Here is a 21,599-nt window from a genome sequence, read left to right as displayed (position 1 = left end):
TCTGAGATGATGGTGACAACCGGTGTTCAATTGTGGTGATTGGCTATATAGATACACAGCAGATCAAGTGAAAATAGACTGGTTTGCACATGGAAACTGGGTGTGGTGGAAAAAGACAGAGATCCTTGCATTTGAAAGAGGAAAGCCATGTGTATGTGTGTGTGTGTGTGTGTGTGTGGTGGGGGGGCAATGAGGAGCTTTGGCGATTTAACATCGACTGTACATGAAGATTCAAGTGAATATACTGTATTTATTGTAATATCTCTACTACAATAGGCATTTGTGCGCGAATATGAGGAGAAAATGATGCACGTTTGGCTTTCTCCAAACCCAGTAGTGCGTATTTATGCTCCACTAACATAATGTGACGATGTGATGAAATGTGTGTACACCCGTGTGATGAAAAATGTAGAGATCACACCCGAGAGAGAGAGAGAAAGAGAGAGAGAGAGAGAGAGAGAGAGAGAGAGAGAGAGAGAGCATCTCGCAAACCCCCACACTGCTCGTGTGTCGTGAACATTTTTGGAGCCTCTGGAAAAAGGAAAGAAGAAAAGAAGGAGAGAGAGAGAGAGAGAGAGAGAGAGAAAAGTCGGACTCTAAACTGACAAAATGATGCTGAGCAAGAGCCAAGAGGAGGCATCACCATGGAGCGTTTGAAATGTCTGCTGCGGATGATTTTTGGGCCACTATGCCGGCATTTTTTTCAAATCCTTGCACCGTGCGATTCTGTCGAATAACGGGGGACCTGCACAGCTGCTCCTACCGCTGCCGCCGTTGCCGGTATGTGAACGACTTCACACACTGAAGGTAATTTAAAAAAACGGCTCTGTGTTTTTGCTCTTGAATTTGTTGTTGCTGCTTCTCCCCCAAACACACACACACACACACACACCTCTCTCTCCTTCTCTCTCTCGCGCACTCTATCCCTCTCTCTCCCTTGCATCAAATTGATGCTGCGTGAGGCTGCTGGGCGATGATGCATCGGTGGGGTTTGACTGTGTGAATCCTGTCAAGTCTGTGTATACACCCAGCTCGGACCGAGGCAATGCAAATTCGAACAACTGAGACAGTTTCTTTTTTTTTTTGGTTCTTACGCTGACCCACCTTGCGACAAAACAAAACAACAACAACAGCAAAAAAACATGCCTTATTTCGACGCGAGGTGCGAGGATGCCTGTAGCTGTGGTTGTGTCATTGCTGCGGCACACTCCGGAGCTCCTCGGCTCAAGTCCGACACAACTAACCTCAGCTGAAGAAGAAGAGGAGACGGCGAGCTGGCAAGTGCTTCACCACCCCAACCTAAGCCATACGAGCCCCGTGCATGTATGTGGGAAAAGGCCCAGCGACTGACACCTCTCGTGGGAGGCATCTACCGGCACTGAGGTTCAGGGGCTTCCCAAGAACTGCCACATCCTCAAATCCGTCTGAGGACTGCTGTGAGCTTACAAGCTTCCTGATGCTTTTTGGAGGGCAGCCCTGATGCATCTTGTGAGTGTGAAAACTCTAAGAGCCCCTTTTTGCCAGGTTTGCATCACCAGACAGGAGACAGAGCAGACGGCAACTCTGTGTGTGTCATGTTAGAGGCTGGACTCTTGCCTGCTCCCTCCAACTCTCAGCCAAAATCTCTGACCTGCCCTGTCTGAGCCTTTTGTATGAGCATCACTGCTTTGCCACAGCAGCACGACGTGGAAACAGTGTCAAGCAGTACTACCAACAATTTGCAGACATTACAGTTTGTGTGATTTCCCTAAAAAAAGGTGTTCCCCCTACCACTCCCTTAACACACACACGCACACTCAACTTTCAAAATAAGAGACACCGGAAACCAGGGTCAGGATGCAGGTGTCCTTCGCCTGCACTGAGCACAACCTCAAGAGTCGCAGCGAGGACCGGCTTTGTGGCCTTCGCACCGCTCCTCCTCCCGGAGGGAGCAGTGGAGGAGTAGGGGGCGGCGGTGGCGGTGGAGGAGGCGGCGGCGGTGGCGGTGGTGGTGGAGGAGGAGGCGGAGGAGGAGGTGGAGGAGGAGGAGGAGGAGGAGGAAGTGGACAGGGGGGCAATGGCAACTACATCTCCCAAGGCTCGGTCAAGACCAGGGAGGGGCCCGGGTCCCGTCAGACCCCGCAGGGCCATGCCCACATGAAGGAGGCCATCGGGCGCCACACCAATATGAAGTACAGGTGAGTATGGGAGGTGAGGAACTGGAAGTTCAGGTGGTGGAGGGGTTAATTTGCATCAGATTATCAAGGCCTTTTGACCTCCACATTATGAGCGTCAGTGGTAAATCCTCCCCCAGAAACAAGGCGTCAGGTGATTTGATCGGGCCTTCTCTCGTCATGAAGCTCCACCAGCCGAGCTTTCTTTTTATTCCTGCTCCTGTCAAACATTTGTTGAGATGGGAGGTGAATTAGAGGTTAGCTTGAATTGTCACCAACATGCATTCAATAATATACTGTGCAGACTGCCTCCATATCCATTAGCAAAGATGAAAGCACCTCAGTGAGTGCGAGCAGAGCCGTAATTTTACTGACATAATAAAAAAATATGACATTTACCTCGAAAAACGCTTACTCTGATGGATGTAAAAATGCTTATATAATCCATAGCAAACAGCCATAATGTTATCACAGTATAACAGACTGTATGCATATAGGAGCATTTGCCATAGGCTTGCATGTTTTATGCAGATTTTGCCCTGGCCTCTTGCTCTTCACCACAGATTAATAAAAAGCCTGCTTCCAATAACAGCTTTCCCTAAAATCACCCCAGGACACCCAGCTTCCCTTGGAGGTTTTAAAAGCATTTCATTTTCATAAAATAGTGTTGCAGCAGAGTATCTTATACACAGAAAACCATTGTTGCACACACATAAGGTCTGAGTCATAATGTAGGAAGGAATACCAGACCATGAACAGCAAGAAGAATGACATTCGTGTTGTTTTTCTCTTTTGGTTTTTTGGCACAGAGTCAGTTCAGTTCGGTTCACCTTGATGGATTAGAGCTTCAGCTTGACAAGGACAGCTGCTCCTGCAGCCTCCTATATATATGCATATAAAAACATACCAGCGTGCACTTAACATTATACCATCCATAATCTATAAAACCATAACCGCATACCATCTGTTTCCTTCATTTCCACTGTAAAATTCAATAACTAGGGGGAGAGTTTCAATGACCTGTTTTCCTGTTAATCAGGTTGATTGAATTGCTGCCATTCTCTTCAGTCAATTTAGTTTTCATTTAATAGGATGTTTAAAAAGGGAATGAGGCACAAGATGAAACCCGGATACCTCCACTGCTGTTTCTTTCCTCCTTGAGAATTGCACACATGCTTGTGATTGGGTTGAATTATTCTGGTTGCTCTGCTGTCTCTGGAAAAGTGTCACTAATAGGGAGTAGCAGCAGCAGCACAATAAGTCTATATAGCATATGGCCAGCTCCAGTTGCCAGTGGCAACACCGCAGGCATTGCCTTTAGTTTTTGTCTGTCTTATTTCCTAATCAGCCGGCACTGCTGTCGCTTATCAGTCCTGCAACTGAGTCCCCTCAGAGCTGCACCGCCCAGCCTGCGGAGTCTGTTTGTGGCAGTACGGTGGTCACACGTTCTCCATTTTGCACTGTTGTCACAGTTGGACCGAGGTCAGTAAGAAACAGGAGTGTGCGTAAACCATATTGGCTCGCTGTATGAATGAGTCTGTGAGGAGAGCGCATGTTGGAGATTTGACATGACATTGATTGAGGCCAAATGAATACCACAGCAGAGCAGAAGTGAACAATTTGATCTCATCTGTGTTCCATTTTCCAGATGGTGCCTATCGTTACCTCTATTTGCCCTGTTTGACTGCATGTTTTCCAATCCCCCCTGCTATCTCATTAACCTGAGAATCATCATTCACAGACAGGTCACAGACAATGGCACCTGCTGCCAGTTATCACTCCCATGAGCCCCTGCTGTCACCCCCTGCCCCAACTCTCTCTGTTTGAATCTCCCTCTCTATCCTCTTTCTTTGATCATCAATTTCTGACTGATTTTGCTTAAAATACTACAGTGAATACTGATGTAGTGCACTGCACCATTCTCTCTTCACTAAGTTGAACAGCTGTGTGCGTGTAGTTTAAGTTAGAGTTATGTTGGATATAATGTTCTTAAAACAGCAATGGTCGTCTGTTTTTAGAGGGGTTTGGTGGAGATGTGAGTCTAGAAGTCACTCAGGCAAAGTTCTGTCACTCAGCAAATTGGCCGTTTCTATGGTAACAAGGCCCTCTCCTTTCACCAACAGCAACCTGGTAACCAGGTCAGGCTCATTTCCAGTGTAGATTTATCTGCCACACTTGGACATTTCTCATGGATTTTTTGTACATTAATGGCCGCAGGACATGTTGTGTCTGTGGCAGGCAGCTGGCTGCAACTGTCTTAATGCGTGAGTGAGAGGATGAGCATGTAGGAAAGAGAACCATACTTACATAAAACATTTGACACTAGGAAACACACAGGAAAGAAAGTCAAATATTGGTGAAGAGTTAAACACTGATTAACATAACATCTGTTTCAAGGCTTTAAAACAACTTCCTGGAGAGCAGGATAGACAGGAAGTGGCTCAGGGATGATGACACATGAACACCATCTTTGCTGTTTCTAAATCTGTCACCCTGGGGAGCTCAACTAACCATTTGTCAAAGGAATAGTTAAACATATTGGAAAATAAGCTTAATCATTTGCTTGCTGCGAGTGAGATGAGAAGATTGATGCATCCCCTGCATAGTAAATACAAAGCCATAGCCAGTAGCTGGTTAGCTTAGCTTAGCACAAAGAACACTTCATTTTTTCTAAGGATTGAACAAACATGTTAATGTGTCAGGGGCTAGTAGGAATGTTTCTGTTACCATCAGACAGAACCTGGCTAGCTGTTTCCCCCTTTCAAGACTTCATGCTAAGCTAAGCTAAGCTAATCAGTTGCTGGTGGTAAGTTCATGCTTCAAGTTTATCTAACATTAATGAACTTGAACTGTTCCTTTAACAGTTCAGTGGCCTAAGGTAGACCAAAGGGTCTCTTCTAGTTTTGCCATCAAAGTCCCTTTAGATTCAAAGCAAAAACTCCAGTCGTGTAACTGAGCTAAGCTGATGAACAAAAGTCAAACACAGTGAAATTCAGTTCCAGTGAATTTTCACAAACTTTGGCACTAATATTTGAAATTTTCAACAAAATAATCTTAACTGAAGGTCCATTTCTAAACTATATATACAGCTCTCAAGCACATCTCACAGTCTTATCAATGTATAGAGTGTATTCAGATGCTGTAATGTGGTAGAAAGCTCTGGAAAAACTTTGGTGGTGGATTTCAAGTGAAGATTATTTTGTTAAACATATATTTTCAAGGACAAGGACTTGCCTATAGCTTGTGTTATTGAAAGAGGAATGAAGTAAAAGCAGTAGTTAAATCAGAGAACAAATAGAAATGTCCAGTGAATAGTGTTATACCACATAGCTAAATACTGTAACAATAGTAATGATGATACCTAATATTCAGTTGCATGTTTAAGTGGTGAACAAGGCTTACATGTATTGTATTACATGTATTTGCATTTGTATCAGGAGTTGAAGTGTCCTGACATTCAACTATGCAGAGAGGTTCTGTTCTCTAACAGAGTACACTTCAACACTGAGTTTTGAAAGCCTGAACTCTCAGCAGCTGATGAAGTAATGATCGAGTCATTGGTACTGATGAACAACCCTGTTGAGTTTTACAGATATATTGTGGTCATTTAGTGCTATGAGACAGCGATCCAGCCCCGGTCTTATTACTCTCACAGCATGCCCGTTGCTAAAGTTACTTTTTTAATATACACACATGCAGGGCATACACACACAGCTTCAGTTTGTTAATGTGATCCAAGACTATTCACTTTAAGTTATGTGGTTTTGCAGTTGCCTCCTACGTGAAACTCTGAAAAGCAGGCTATTATCACTTCTGTAAAACCCTATGGAGACCATATGTATTTGACTTGTGATGAATCCTGAAACAGTGATAAAATATGCATTTCACAGTGTGGAGCCATCATGAATAATAATTAAGGGATAATTAAGTAATTTGGCCTCATATTGTTATCATGATTGATAATCATTGGAAACAAATGGTTTTGGTAGCAGGGAGGAGAATGAGACAGCATACTGCAACAATCTTGATCTTTAACTCTCTGTTGAGTTTCCGGTTGACAGAACAGATTAGCGACTTCACTTTGAGGTCCTTCAACAAGTTTTAGACAAAGTCAGACTGTATCTTCACTTTTCAGATTCCAGTCTGGCTCATAACCAAAATATATCCAAACTATGATCTGTTTTTGGCTGCTAAGCTGCAAAAATCTGGCTGCTTATTTCATCTGCCACCTACTAATATACAATATATTAATGGAATGCTGAATGTTATAGTTATAAATAATGAAACTGAACAATAGTTTAGACCATTATTATTTGTGCAGCTGCATGTTGGATTAAATATCCACATCAAATCGACCCCCAAAAATGAATTAAAAAACTTGTACACATCATCAAAGTATATAAAGCAGATGACTTAATCTTTTTTTCGAAATGTGAAGTGACTGCTGGGTCAGTGTTGTCTGATGAGGCTTACATTTGTCAATATTTGCCCGTGGATGGATGCAGTGGCAGCAGCAAATCAGCAGGCTCACTCAGAACTGCCGGCGTCATAATCAGGGCCAGAAAATCCACGTCACGTCCTCTGAATAGGCTGTCTAGTCAAAGTCAAAGTCTGATTTTGTCTTCTGGCAGAGACAAAGTCATTATTGCATGTCATTATGTAAGAGCAGAAAACACAGACTAATGAAAACGAGTCTGCTCAGGTCCTGGAAATATTCAATATATGATCTAAATTTAAGATCTTTACATATCTTAAGTATTTTACATTTACAGTTTAAAGGTTGCAGTTATTCTGCTCTGCTATTAGATGTGCTTTTAATTAAATTCATTTTGGTGTGATGATTCAGTGAATGGCTTGGCAATCATATTTGGACTATGTATTGACATTTAGAAATAATGTTAAAGTATGTTCCTTTATTTTGGCTGTTTGGATATTCTAATGAATTCCAGGTGACTTCACAAATCAAACAGACAAATTCTGACCTGTACAGACTGTAAAGGTAGAAACAAAGTTCCACACTGTAGTGACTGCATTTAATCATTTTAAATTCATCGAGCTGTCAAGATGTGTATTTTCGAGGCAGCAGTGCAGGAAACTGACACATCATTCTAATATTCATCTTCATCTCTCTCTCAGCAGACATAAAACAGGTCGTCAGGTAGCGGCACAGTGCAGTGACCTTTTCAAAACGCCGAATTTCATTAATAAACTCCTTTTGAACGTGTTGAGATGACTCTGAATTTAAAGTGTGTCGGCTGTTTTTCCATTGTTTCACCTTCGAGTCGTATTTTAACGCCCAGCTCCGCTTCACAAACAGGAACCCGTGCCAGCGAAAGGAGTGTTACACACATCCTCATGTCCAGTCCCAGATTTTGAACAGAAAAAACACAGCCTTCACACAATTCTAAAAAAAAAAAAAAAAAAAAAAAACCTATACCAGCAGGTGTAATCTCTCAGTTGTGCCACTTCATTACATGCAGTTTCAGTTAATAGGAGAGTCATGAGCGCTGATATGTAACATTGGAGGAGAACAGCTAAGTTTAACTGTAGCCAGTCTGTCTTTGTGTGTGTGTGTGTGTGTGTGTGTGTGTGTGTGTTTTTTCCATTTGCTCAGCTCACAGCATGTGTATTTCATAATTAGGACAGACCTACTTTCCTAACTGTTTTAATATAACTGAATTAAAAACATCATGTAACATGAAAAGTCTATTGTTTAGCCTAATTCATAAATAATAGCTAAAGGAAGAATTAGTACACTGTCAAAATTACACTCTGAGTTAAAGAACTGGTACAAACAAAACAAACAAACAAGCAAAAAATCTCACTTATCTCTTTGGCTGTGCGTTTTTCATTTGTCCAGCTCTTAATAAGTATGTGTCTCTACCTCAATACAACAGAGGTGAAGGGATTTGTTTGCGGTGCTCACAGCATTGAAAAATACTTTTCTAATTCAGCAGCAACAGAAACAGTGCCCCTGATTGATAATCTTTTCAGTGAATACTGAAAAAATATAGTCTATAGACTATTAACAGGTCTGTGGATTATCCAGAGTAACAAGGACACTCACTGCAGAAAAGAGATGTTGGTGTTGATTTAAAAAAATGTAATTTGTCAATGCCGTGAGCACCGCGAATGAAAAATAATTCATCCTCCCTGCACTGAGGTGAAGGCAGAAATCTCTGAGAGAGAACATTTTCTTCATAATTTGGATGAACTGACCCTTTAAAACCCGGGAACAGAGTAGACAGCATTATTAAAAGAGAACAGACAGTCCACAGTCTTCCCACAGTTTGTGCTCAGAAAATGCGTGGATAAGCACACACACACACACACACACACACACACACACACACACACACACACTGACATGAGTGTTATTAATATCTAGGTGTGCTTCCCTCTGGAGAAGAGCCTGCTCAGCATGTGTGTGGCATTTTATGACAACTGCAGGAAAAAAAAGGCCATCATTTGCACCTAACCATCTGTATAGAGTGTCTTCCTCCTGTCTCAGGTGAAAACCAACTGTAAATGTCAGCACAGGTTAAAATGCTGACTACACCGTGACAGAGCACCTGTGTGCCTCCTTTCTCTCCCCCATTAATAATGTATGTAACAGCCACGTCCCTATAATCACCTTGTTTGGAGTTCATGATTTATGGTGAGAGAAAAAATAGAAAAACATGGGAAGCCCTACTTATAAAAGGCTATAGAGAGAAACATCTGTGTTTCTGTGTGCCCTGTTCATGAGCGCATTCATGCATGGCTGTATGTAGATCTGCGCCTGTGTACGCGTGTAACTCCCATCAAGCGTGAACATTCACGTGAAAGCATCGACGGGCTCTGCCGCTGATGCTCGCACAGTATAGATCCCATCATTTTTTTCCTTTTCTTTTTTTTTTTTTTTTGGTTGCATAACGTCCACCAAATCCATGTCAGATGAAATATAGGCCGAGTGTCTGTGTACATACATGCATGTGTGATAGTGTGTGAGAGAGTGTGGGAGAGAGTGTCATAAGGGAGATAGTGAGAGGAAAGAGAGAACATGTGTCTCTTCAGACTCACTGATAGTAATTTAGCAGACTGCAGCACTGCAGAGAGCGGTGGAGTTGAGAGCAGGGAGGGGGCGGCCAGTTGTCACACACAGAAACAATGACATCCTCCATTGCCCAGATATTAAAAAAAAACAGAAAGCAGTATTTACTGTGGCACCGCAATCATGGAATTCACCCACTAATCTACGCTGCTTTCTCATCCGCTCCTGTCATCATTTGGTCAGAGACTTTGTGAACCAAACGTGTGAGTCTGTCAGCTTCATGCACTTCCATCCTTAAAAAGCAAACTGAATATAGAAGCGCACTGAAACACAAGAAGTGTGCATTTGTGTAAGAGCTGTGGATGCTTACTGGAGGCTTGACATTCTCCTAATGCTGACTCATGTTGTTATGTGTGTATTTGCCACACATAACCTTTCTGTTTCATCGTGGTACAACTTGAGAAGGGAAAGAAGGTGGACTCCTGTGAGACTCAGGTGGTAGACACAGTTGGAACTAGGCTTTATTAATGTAATTATTTCACATTAATTACCAGTGCAAGGATAATAGGCTTTTCATATGTGATTCTCAAGATGTAATAGTCTTTCTTCACTTAAAATTCCATGAAATTTTGCAATGTAGGTGATAAAAATAACCTCACAAAAACACCCAGTCTGCTGAATCAAATGTTTGTTTTTTTAGCACTGATATAATATTTGCCTTTTAAAATAAGGGTCTAGTTTGGGTCTGTGCTTTAAGATGGCATGATTGTATCTGGTTTAGTATCTCTCAGCGCAGAGAGCATGAAGATACAGTGGCTATCTTGCACCAAAAGGCTTCCATTTTCAAGTGAATTTCAAGCTTTTTGTTTTAGACATGAATCTGATTGAAGGTGTTTTTTTTACTAGCAGGCAGTATTTTAGGATGCTGTTATTGGTCCAACCTTGTCAAATGTTGTTAGAGAAAATTTTTTCCTTCAACTTCCCCTGAGTGAAGTCAAAGGCAAAAACAGGATAATTTGATGGGTGTCATAAAAAATGCCAGTAAAGGAGAACAAAACAATGAGAAAAAATATTTAAATAATCAGTATGAAAAAAAAAACAACCAAAAAAAAAAAAAAAACTGCTTTAGAAAAATTCTCTGAAGTGTGTTTTCTCCCATGTGCCTCATTTATATTTACTCCCAGTGTTCAAAGTGACTGTCAGTGTGTATGAGACCAGGCATGGCTGTCATTGGTTGACAAACGGTGAACGAGAGCCAGAATACCATACAAGGAATCAACTACATCAAACCCCGCTAACATTTTCTCCCTCCATACCGCTTCCCTGACCCTCCACCTGTGTGCTATTTTGACAAAGTTTGAAGTAATGACACAGGCAATATGTGTTTCCCACCCACACACAGCACACGCATGAACACTGATGCCCCCCGCACAGCATATCACACACACACAAAGAGGGACACAAATGCTTACATATGCAGAAATCTAAAAATAGCATAAGGTCAGGCATTAAAAATAGACCAGAGAAAATAAAAGCAGGACTCGTTCGACTGAGTCTAAATGCTCTGACAGTCTGTCTTGCTGCATTTGGCTATTTGTGGCGGATGCGGGCAGGCAGACAGGCAGAGAGGGGAGAGGCGCTGGAGATGAAAAGACGGCGAGCAGCGAGTTGCACTGCAGTTCTGCTGCCTCTCCAGCTGGATCCCTGGCTAATTAGAATGGGGGGGAGCACGCATGGAGGAGGAGGGGGAGGAGGAGGAGGAAGAGGAGGAGGAGAGCGAGCATGAAGCCCACATCATTTTCAGCTGTACATGCTCCTGTGGTCAGAAATGCAGCTCTTTGCTTCTCCCTGCTCGCCCTTCAAAATTCAGCTGTCTGGATAATCAGACGTGGCGTGTTGGGTAATGGACTCTTCTCTGGCTTATGGAAGGTTTTGGGCCATTTACCGTGCAGATCCAAAGAAGCTTTTGCCTGGATTCTATCTCAGCTGAGCTCGCTTCCCTCCAGCTGTTTCACTGACCCAGTGTAATACACTGAACTGTTAACATAGGAAGGATAAAAGGTCAATTGTTCAGAAATAATTAGACACAGGCAGTAATTTAACCACGGGCGAGAAAGACTTCAACTTAGCAGCTGCAGTGGAGGAAGTAGTCACATCTAGAAACACTCTGGAAATAAGTCATGTTAACATTAAACTTTGTTTTTTTAATCATTCCTCAGTTTAAGGGAGTAAAGGTCCCTCTACCATGATGTATAAATACTGTAATTCATCATTATTAACCAGGCTACAGTATTAAAGTGTTATCAGCAAAATGTGCTCTAGTATCAAAAATAAAACTACTAATGCCAAGAGTGTTATATCATTATATACAGTATATTTGATTATTTTTACTGCTGCACTGACATGTATGCATCATTTTAGTGTTGTTGCTGGTTTAAATGGGGAGAATTTTAGTGACTTGTTAAGCTGTTAGATAGTTTAATCTGCATCTTTAATGTCCTATATTTTAAAAGCTGATCTTAATTTTTGCCTATGAAATCTTTTCTAACACAATATAATTCAGTCAGGAGCAGATATAAGTGTAAAACAGATAATATGTAAAATATTGAATGATAAATAATAGTCTTCATTGTAGAAATTAGAGTTGCCTACCAATACTGTGCATTATATGCATATGCTTAAAATGCCCTTATAGCTGCTCACAACTACTTCATAGTGTTTTATAAACCATTGTTAAATGTACATATAGCTAATTAATGCTAAATAGAGAGACTTAAAGTGTTACCCAAAGTAACCACTAACAGCTGTCAAATATATCTAGCGGAGAAAAAGTAAAATATTTTATTTTGAAAAGTAGCAGAGTAGAAAAATAAAATGGAAAAAGTACTGCTTAGTAGGACTGGATATCAGGTAACCAAGTCTCATCATTCAGGATCATTTTCCTCTGTTTGTCACTTTCACAGCAGTGTACAATAAGACAGGATCTCACCTGTGACTGATGTGTGTGCAAATGTATCCTAAAGTGCCCACACACGCACATCACAGTGTCTTTTTCCATTGTTTATTTCTGAGCTTCACATTCATCTTTTTGTTCCTCCTTTTTTTTTTTCCACAGGAACCTGGGGAAGTCTGGCCTTCGTGTTTCCTGCCTCGGGTTAGGTGAGTTTGGTTTTGAAGGCAGGAAAATACTCATCTCTGTTACAACCCCTCAAACAAAACAAACGTGTCTGTCTCTCCTCTTGTTCAGGCACCTGGGTGACATTTGGATCACAGATCTCTGATGAGGTGAGAGCTCTGTTGCTTCTCTGTTTTTATGAGAAGTTGAGTCCCGAACACCTTCGCTCATGTTGCGTAACAACAGGCACTGTGAACGCAAACCTCTGTTTTTTCAATTATAGAAATGTTTCAAAGTCCTGAACACCTTGAAACTATGTTGGCTTGGCGAGATATTGTCTGTATCTCTACTTTATTATCCTCCCTGCATAGTGCCCTTCATGGATGACCTCTGGGTAATTGGAATTTATCCATCGTCTCTCTCTCTCTCAGTCTCAATTTTTGTGTTCCCTCAGATGGCTGAGAACCTGATGACCATAGCTTATGAGAATGGAGTGAACCTTTTTGACACGGCAGAGGTGTATGCCTCTGGAAGGTCAGGCTTCACTTTCTCCTCCAAGCACCAATTAAAACTTGTATCAGTACTGTTATGTGAGCTTCATATCCTCTAATCGCAACATCTCTCTTGAAGCAAATGAACAACTCAAAACAGAGTTTTCAGGTTTCTTTAAAATATGTTTGCAGATTTCCCGTATGCTTTAATATTGTTGTGCTGTGATGTGAAGTTAGCGTCAATTTATCACAGTCAATGATGTGTATCTCCACAGAGCGGAAATCACTCTGGGGAACATTATCAAGAAGAAAGGATGGAGGTGATATTACCCGTTTTTCCAAACTGACTCACATGCATGTGAAAAGCTTTCTAACTCTATTAGATCATAAATATAGTTTTTGAAAGCCTAATAATCCCCAATAATCCCTTGCTTTGAAATGCGCTGCATCTCCACATGTTTTTATTTCCGCTAGAGCAGACGCACTATTAAATTATCTCAAGGGAAATTCATACTTTTCAGATAAACGAGGAACTTTAGCCTCAGACAGGCTATAAAAGGATAAAAATGTAACCACGTTAAAATAAACTCCCAGTTCACAATACTTGGTGGCTGACTAACCCAACTGCCAAACACATTTGGCAGTGGGAAATCCTTGAGATATTTTTATTCTGGACAAGGGTATGTCAATAAATTGCAGTCAAAAAAAAAACTCACAGTACTGCTGTAAATATATTTTTTAATGTTCCATACTAATGATAACAAGTACAGAAAAACTGACTGAAATGCTCACTCACACAACAAAAGAAAAGAAATGACAGTGTGCACAGCATTTCAAATAGAAATAAGGAGATAGAAAAAAGATTTCTTACTCAAATTCTATTTTCCTATTAAAGCTCTTCTGCTAACACACTTGTATCCTTGCCAGGCGTTCAAGTTTTGTCATCACAACAAAAATCTATTGGGGGGGCCAGTGAGTATAACACCAGACTGTGCTATTTCTTTTCATTCAGAATCCTTCTTTGCTTTTATCATTTCAATAGAACATCAATAATGTGTATTTTCAACACTTCACAGAGCAGAGACGGAGAGAGGACTTTCCAGAAAGCACATCATTGAAGGTAAAATATAATTCATTTTTTACAGTATAGTGCCTGGAATTCATTTATAAAGAATAATAACTAAATAAGGTTCAGAGTTACATCCAGACCGTGAAGGTTGAGCACTCAGTACATCTGACAGTAATCCTACAGCTCAAAAATAATCAGAAAGTTTTCAGTTCAGAGTTGTGTATCATTCCTGCATTTCTATTTATTTGCTTAGGTCAAAGTCTGCTCATATCAAAATGTGCAGTACATCTATTGTAGATGAAATGTCTCCCAGAGTGCATTAGTTCAACCCCTAAAACAGACCTGAGTTGTGATGAATCACTTCATGACCCCTTAAACTTTGACTATAAGTGTCGTCTCGCTCAGTTAAAGCTGCTTCATGTCGCGTCACAAGAAAATACATCAACATGCCTTAAAATCAAATAAATTACTGTGTTTCATAACAGCTAAAGAAAAAGAAAAAAAGTGTATTCTTCTGTTGTTGTTTATGGTTGTGAAGATATGTTACTGGACTAAGGCTTGATTTTATTGAAGGTGAGAACGATCGCCTTGAAGAATGGCAATGCGTAAGAGAGACGTACAGGGGGGTCAGATGAGGAAATGTAGAGATGAAGCTTCAGTGCAAATAATTGTAAGGAAAGCTAAGGGGCCTTTGGCCTTGTATACGGCCATCTTCTTTGTTTGCTTTGTAAGTATTACGGCCTTGGGGTGACCATTTACCAAAGGGTTGAATGGACTGTTTGACCGTCATTGTCATGAGGCTTTTGATTTTGGGCAACTGCGTAATGAGTGAATTATGTGCAGCTCCCAAGGTTTGCATGGCATGATGCAGGGACAGCGTTCATACTCTGACTTCATACAGTATGTCTCATCATTTGTGACTTTTACCTCTAAATTGAAATGCAGACAAAGCCAAGTTTGGAAAGTTGGCAGACACTGTCTCAAATCATTTAGAAGTAAAAAATATGGTGTAAAAATTTCAAAAATAGTAGCCTCCTCCAGAATCATTTATTTTTACCCCTTAGCAACATGCTGTATGGAGGATTGCTTATGATTCCTTGGGAATCTACTTTGTTAAAATGTTTATTTGTTACTCTTTTTAGCCATGCTAGCAGCACGTCTCTGTGGATGGCAGTGTTGGTCGGTTAGTCCGCTGCTTTAGTGCAGACTGAGATATCTCAACAACTGTAAGATGAAATTTTATACTGACATCCATGGTCCCCAGAAGATGAATCACTGACTTTGGCGATCACCAACTACTTTGGTTTATGACCAGATACCTGCAGAACTAATGACATTATTAGCCTCAGCTGTACTTTGTGTTTAATGCTAATGAGCATAACATGGTATAACTTAAGATGCTAAACATTAACATAGTGAGCATGTTAGCATGCTGATGTTAAATGCAGCCTCTCAGAACTGCTGGCACTGTCGTTGATTCTAACTCTTATCATGATGACAGCGTCTAATGATTGACCATTGTTTATGACAGGTTTAAGAGGATCCTTATCAAGACTCCAGTTGGATTATGTGGACATTGTTTTTGCCAACAGAAATGATGTCAACAGTCCGATGGAAGGTCAGTTATAGATGTTTGAAATTATACTTGTTTGATGATATGCACAGATCATGTAGTAGTCATAGTAGTATGTGTTTTATGTGTGAAAAACCTGCAATCATTTGCCTTAATGTGATTAAAAGAGTTTAAATATGTTATATACTGTGATTTGCAGAGATTGTCCGGGCCATGACCTTTGTAATAAACCAGGGTATGGCCATGTACTGGGGAACCTCACGCTGGAGTGCCATGGAAATCATGGTGAATGCTCATCTCCCATTCTTCACAAATGTAATTCTGTCAGCTTATGGCACAAATGCTGATTGGTAACCATGGGATTTTATTTATTTTCTGTCTGTTTGGCATCAGGAGGCGTACTCAGTGGCACGCCAGTTCAACCTGATACCACCTGTGTGCGAGCAGGCAGAGTATCACTATTTCCAGAGGGATAAAGTCGAGGTGCAGCTTCCTGAGCTCTACCACAAGATTGGTCAGACATCTGCAGTCTCACAGCTCTACTTACTCGTAGTTTCATGACTTAAGGTCCATTTTGCTTCAGTCGAATGTCTGTCCTTATTCCACTCTTTCAGGTGTTGGAGCAATGACCTGGTCTCCACTTGCCTGTGGATTAATCACAGGGAAGTACAGTGATGGTGTACCAGAGTGCTCCAGAGCAGCGATGAAGGTCAGTTTGATTTGACTGGTCCTCCTCTGGGATTTCTCTCCCTGAAAAATCACCCTCAGTGTAATTCTATCCCTGATTAACGAGGAAGTATCGTAGTGTGAAATCAGTATAGAAGTGTTGCATGTTGCTTTATCAATGCTTTTCTCCATTTTGCTCCTGCTTGAAGGGATACCAGTGGCTGAAGGAGCGAGTGAACAGTGAAGAGGGCCGCAGGCAGCTCGCTAAAATCAAGGAGCTCCATCTACTGGCAGACAGACTTGGCTGCACTGCAGCACAGTTAGCCATAGGTACGACCCACGCAGATGACACGACAACTGTATTCAGTGTGCATGTAGTACACAGACTTTCTCTCTGTTTATTTTACTGTTGTGTGACTGAAAGCTAATATTTGGCTGTTTTTCAGGCTTGCAAAAAAATGACTCGTGGTACCACAAGACTCATAAAGTTACTGTTTCAAAATGTTTGTTCCCTCTCAGGTCAAATTTTTATTCATATAGCCCAGTATCACATATCACAAATTTGCCTCAAGGGGATTTTCTATCTGTCAGATCTGAGTTGTTTCCTGTGTGTGCATCTTCCTGTGTTTAACCACTTTGCTGCTAATAAGTGACCTTACTTGTTAATTACATTACTGCATCTTTGTGTTTATCCACTAGTGTTTATTTATTGTTTAGAAAGCATGGTTTGTCCACTGTGAATCCTTGCCTCTCTACTGCAAGATGTACTGATTTGGGATCACTGTAATGAACAGCTGATCAGGATCAGAATTCCTGTTCAGATACATTTGGTAGATACATGTTTGATTTGACCAGTAGACTTAAATTTAAAACAGCGGCATGTGATCTGACTCCTACAAAAAATGCTTTTAGTTCATTTTCTTTGGTCACTGATATCACTCAGTTTTAACTGAGCACAAGTTCTATTCATTTTCTCCCTTTTTATTTTTACAGCCTGGTGTCTGCGCAGTGAGGGAGTCAGCTCAGTACTTCTGGGAGTTTCTAATACAGACCAGCTACTTGAGAACCTGGGTGCTCTCCGGGTAGAGTTTCTTTTTCCTTTTTTCCTCCCACATCAATAATTTTGTCTGACATTCTGATTCTAAGTTGTGTAAACTAATAGATACGCTACTTTGTGCGCACACGGAGTGGCAAAACTGACAGGCCACTGCAAACCACATTTTTAACTGATTGCCGTCCTTCCCTCCTCCCGGCAGATTTTATCCCAAATGACCCCTCAGACCGTTACCGAGATTGATGCCCTGCTGGGAAATAAGCCACACTCGAAGAAAGAGTCACGCGCTTGAAGATGCAAATCTGAGTGACAGATGATGTTTCAAGAAGACAAAGAAGACAATGACATTGGGAAACATCGCTTTTTGCTCTGCTGTATACTCAACAACTTGCATGTCCTCAGCAACATTATGCTTCCAGTATGTGCGCATATCCATTTTGCGCAGTACATTGTATCATGTATGAAAAAAAAGAGAAAATCTTTCAATTGTGAAAAAAGAAAAAAAAAAACAGGTCATGTATTGCTCACTGCCAGTTATTCACAGATTAATTACTTCTACAGAGTGGGAGGCTAAAACTGGTTGGAGCGACAGGTCTCTGTAATCCCCAGAGACCAAGACAGACTGACAGATATTCAACTGATTAACTGATTGACTATTGCTAATGAAATGTTCTAAAGTGGGAAAAAAAACACCTCTGTGCTAAAATGAAACTTTACTGAGTGAACGGTGCTTTCATTGGACATCTCAGTCTCCTCCGCTCGCAGCTGCCTGTTATTCTGTATGATGTTTAGTACCCAGCAGCCAGAGAGCCAAAGGTTAGTACTCATGTGTCTAGCCTAACATTTCCCATAGTGTGCATGTGACTGGTCTGACACGCTCACTGCTTTACAGGGTTGGGAACAATGGATTACTTGTGGAGTCGTTACAGTGATCTGACTGTCAAAAAAAACAAAAAAAAAAACATAATCCAATCTGGTATTACTTTAAAAAAAGATCAGATCACATGCTTTAAAAAATAGGCCAATTCGTTTAATGCACCAAGACAGAGACTTAACACATTTTACATGTACTGAAATAATAATTGGCACAGATTACTTGACCTAAATTAAATCGAATGGATTACATTGCAAATAATAACTGCATGACTGGCTTTTAAATTAAAGCATCTACAAATGCATTATGTCAGTTATTATAATTCAAAATTGTCAATCAAGGATCAATAATGGCTGTTATTTTGAAAGTAACTTTCCCAACCCTGCTGCTTACTTGGCAGTCTTTTTGCCTCCTCTGTTTGTAAACTGTGCGCATGTCCCTTTAAGAGAGAATAGCCCTAACAGGGTGTAAATGTGGCATGGCTTTTATGGCTTATGTAGATTTGCAGTGCCCTTGTAAGCCATTTTTTTTACTCTAAATGGTCTGGCAGTTTGATCCAGGATCTGTGTTGGTGGGCACTTTTGCTTTAAAGACTCTCTGCAGTCTGCAGACACGGCTGTGTGTCCGTCCGACATATAATCTTTGTATTGTCCTAAACTGTATCAAAAAAGATGTTGACATCACTTTCAGCGATGCCGTTCTCATGAAGAGCATCATTGTTCCTAAATCAGAGGTTTGAGGCAGTCGGGACTGTATGGAAAGATCACTGAGCGTCTGACACAAAGATCTGGACACACTGTGGTGAACTAATAGTTTTCAAATGATAGGACATATATGATGTGTCTGAGTTTATCAAATGTGATATTACTCTTGCCACAGGTCACTTGGGGTAAGATTTAGCAAATGTAACTTCTTTTTGTGGAAGCCTAAAAATATAGCTTCTCTGCTCATTTCTCTGGGAGTTCTCTCTCTCTCTCTGTATTATTTGTTCACTCGATTCTTGCACACATGCACAACTCATTTTATACTGTGCATCCCATGTCTTTACCCCTCAGTTTTTGTATTGATTTCAGTACTGTAATGTAAGGGGGATTTGTTCTGTATGTGATTTCCCATGAAAACAGCTCTAATCTCCAGGGCGGGATGTGTTTTGATACATGAAGTTGTATAAGTATTAGTTTGAATTTATGAATGAAGGGATTCCTGAATGAGCAGCTGAAATGTCACGCCCCTCTGTGACTCTGACGATGTACAGTTCGACTGAGTGTAGCATCCGGTGTACATAAGATACTTCAATCAAACCTTGAAAATGTAACTTTGCCTGCATAACCTATATTTTACTGTCTTGCAAACAAAGAGAAACCAAAAGAGAGAAGAGACAACTCATACTGAATGTACCATGTTTGTTGCTCAAACCTATCTAACCTAAAGGGACAAAGCACACAACATGTTTTAAAGGTAGTTTCCCTTTTTGTGTTCTCTGTTGCATAAAATCTGTTGCATAAAAACCCACAGAGCTCTTTTGCAAACATTTACATTTACAAAAGTTATTCACAGAGGCGTCGTACAGAAATACCATTCTGGGTCAAAATGTGCTCTCCTGTTTATACAAAGTCAGATAAGATTTTGTATTTACCGTTCATGACCTGAACATATTGGCTGGAACAGACTTATCATAGCTATTATGTTGAACATTAATGTTAGCTTACCTTCCATGTTAACATTTGGAATAAATTGTTTGTTTGAGTATATGTAGAGGGATATTAATTTATGAGCTACATAAAAACAACCTATCCCACAATATGAACTGTAGGGTTATAAACTCAACCTCCATTCTCACGTGCTCTCATGATGGTTCTCAGCTTCCCTCTATTTTCCATTTTACCAAACAACACACTCTTGACAACACACAGTCACCTAAATGACTTAATTACCAACACACTTTTCAGATTTACGACAAAAAAAATTCACTTTGGATTTCATGCAGACAGAAAGTGAAAGAAGCAGCAGCTCCTCCAACCACAGCCTCCTCTCGTGTGTTTAAACAGCTTAGCAAACACTGGCTCTGCCTTTGACCCTGAGCAGGTTTTCTGCATTTCTGCACCCACTGAGGCTTATAAAGTGCTTTGTGTCACTGCTGCAATAACTGCTTCATGATGTCTCACTCTAAAAAAGAGAAGGTTTTCTTTGCAAGTGTAGAAAATGTTAGCAACTTTTACTGAGCATGGAAGAGCATGGGAATAATACCATGATTTTGTCCGTGCTTGTATAGAATATATGACCTGAAAGAGATATACTTTTTTTTTTAGAGACGGTTTTAATCTTCTTGCTAGACTTGGCCCATTTAAAGCTTGATTGTCATATCAAAATACAACAGCGTACTAAGCTGTCAAATTTTCTCTTTACCTTCTACAGCAGGATATATTTTGAGGTTTGGTGAGTACTGATGTGTTAAATGCTAAATCAGAGGGTGATGATTTTATGTAATGAGAAAAAGGCTGCAAGGTCTATATAACAATCAAAGTGGATGGAAAAGACATTTTCAATTTGCAAAGCCATACATACTTCCACTTTTTAAAAAAATCAAAAGAGGAGTCTGTCACCCCCCCTCCCAAACAAAAATGTCTGGCAGTCTTTCACCTGTGGGCCCCAGGGTCATTCAAATGGATTGGACAAGAACAATATCACAGTCCTGTGTCCAGTACTGTCTGTGCTGCTAAAAGAGCAGAGCCTGCTGGGACGCCCCACTTCACTCACCACAAACAGAAAACATTTGCGACGCCAACACTGTAACTAGACCGGGTGAATGTCATCAGAGCGACAGATGTAACATATGTGTGTATCACAGTAAACCACCCTCTGATAAAAATTGTCATATGCGCTGAAAAATGTTGGATGCGTCAGCGCCAACACTGTCAGAGAAAAACAGGTTTCATTACATGATTCATCCTTCCTGTGAAGAAGCAGGTTGGACAAGGTGAGGAAAAACAGAGACGAATGAAGTAGCTGTACCCAGTTAATAAGCACATTTGAGATTTACAAACCCCCACATCTAATAAAGTACATTTCATACCTTGCCTAGGTGTTGCTTTTGTATCAGTTCAGTGATTCTATGAATGGTTAGGCCCGGTGCTGAAGCCTCCAGCAGCCTGTACCCAAGGACACACAACTGAAATAGTTCGTCAAAAATTAATTTACTGGCTCAACATTAGCTCAGTTGGTACTCAGGTTCTTCTTTAACTGTGCAGTTTAAGAGGGATGAGGTTGGTGATGTTCTATATTTTTCTCATTGTCACAAAAAAATCATCCAAACAAAAGACTGAACACTAGATTTATCCAACAAGTATTGCCTAAGCACTAAGCACACTATAGAGCTCAGAGAGTGACATGTCCCCTCATTACCATGAACATACTTGTATTGTATTTTGGACTATTTTTTAAGGATTTACATCCTGTGAAGGAGCCACAAGACAGAGGGAGGGAGAGGGAGACAGACTTTTGGTTTTTGGTCTTTTCATGTAATTTATTGACAATAAGAAAACTTTTGAATAACATTGTTTTTATCCTTTGA

At 40.7% G+C, this 21,599-nt stretch overlaps 1 protein-coding gene across 1 annotated transcript; it reads left to right on the top strand.

Moving 5' to 3' along the window:
* The first annotated feature begins 475 nt into the window (after window positions 1–475).
* LOC108893709 (voltage-gated potassium channel subunit beta-3) lies at window positions 476–19,774 on the top strand. The gene is made up of 14 exons (XM_018691973.2): window positions 476–2,177; window positions 12,302–12,345; window positions 12,434–12,471; window positions 12,756–12,835; window positions 13,068–13,112; window positions 13,720–13,764; window positions 13,869–13,912; window positions 15,393–15,479; window positions 15,634–15,719; window positions 15,828–15,948; window positions 16,049–16,143; window positions 16,310–16,430; window positions 17,094–17,182; window positions 17,357–19,774. The coding sequence occupies exons 1-14, from the start codon at window positions 1,837–1,839 to the stop codon at window positions 17,444–17,446; spliced, it is 1,326 nt and encodes a 441-aa protein (XP_018547489.1). The 5' UTR covers window positions 476–1,836; the 3' UTR covers window positions 17,447–19,774.
* Window positions 19,775–21,599: the final 1,825 nt, after the last annotated feature.

This window comes from Lates calcarifer, linkage group LG20 (assembly GCF_001640805.2).
Source record: "Lates calcarifer isolate ASB-BC8 linkage group LG20, TLL_Latcal_v3, whole genome shotgun sequence".
Lineage (NCBI taxonomy): Eukaryota > Metazoa > Chordata > Actinopteri > Centropomidae > Lates > Lates calcarifer.
This window is presented reverse-complemented; position numbering and strand designations above follow the sequence as displayed.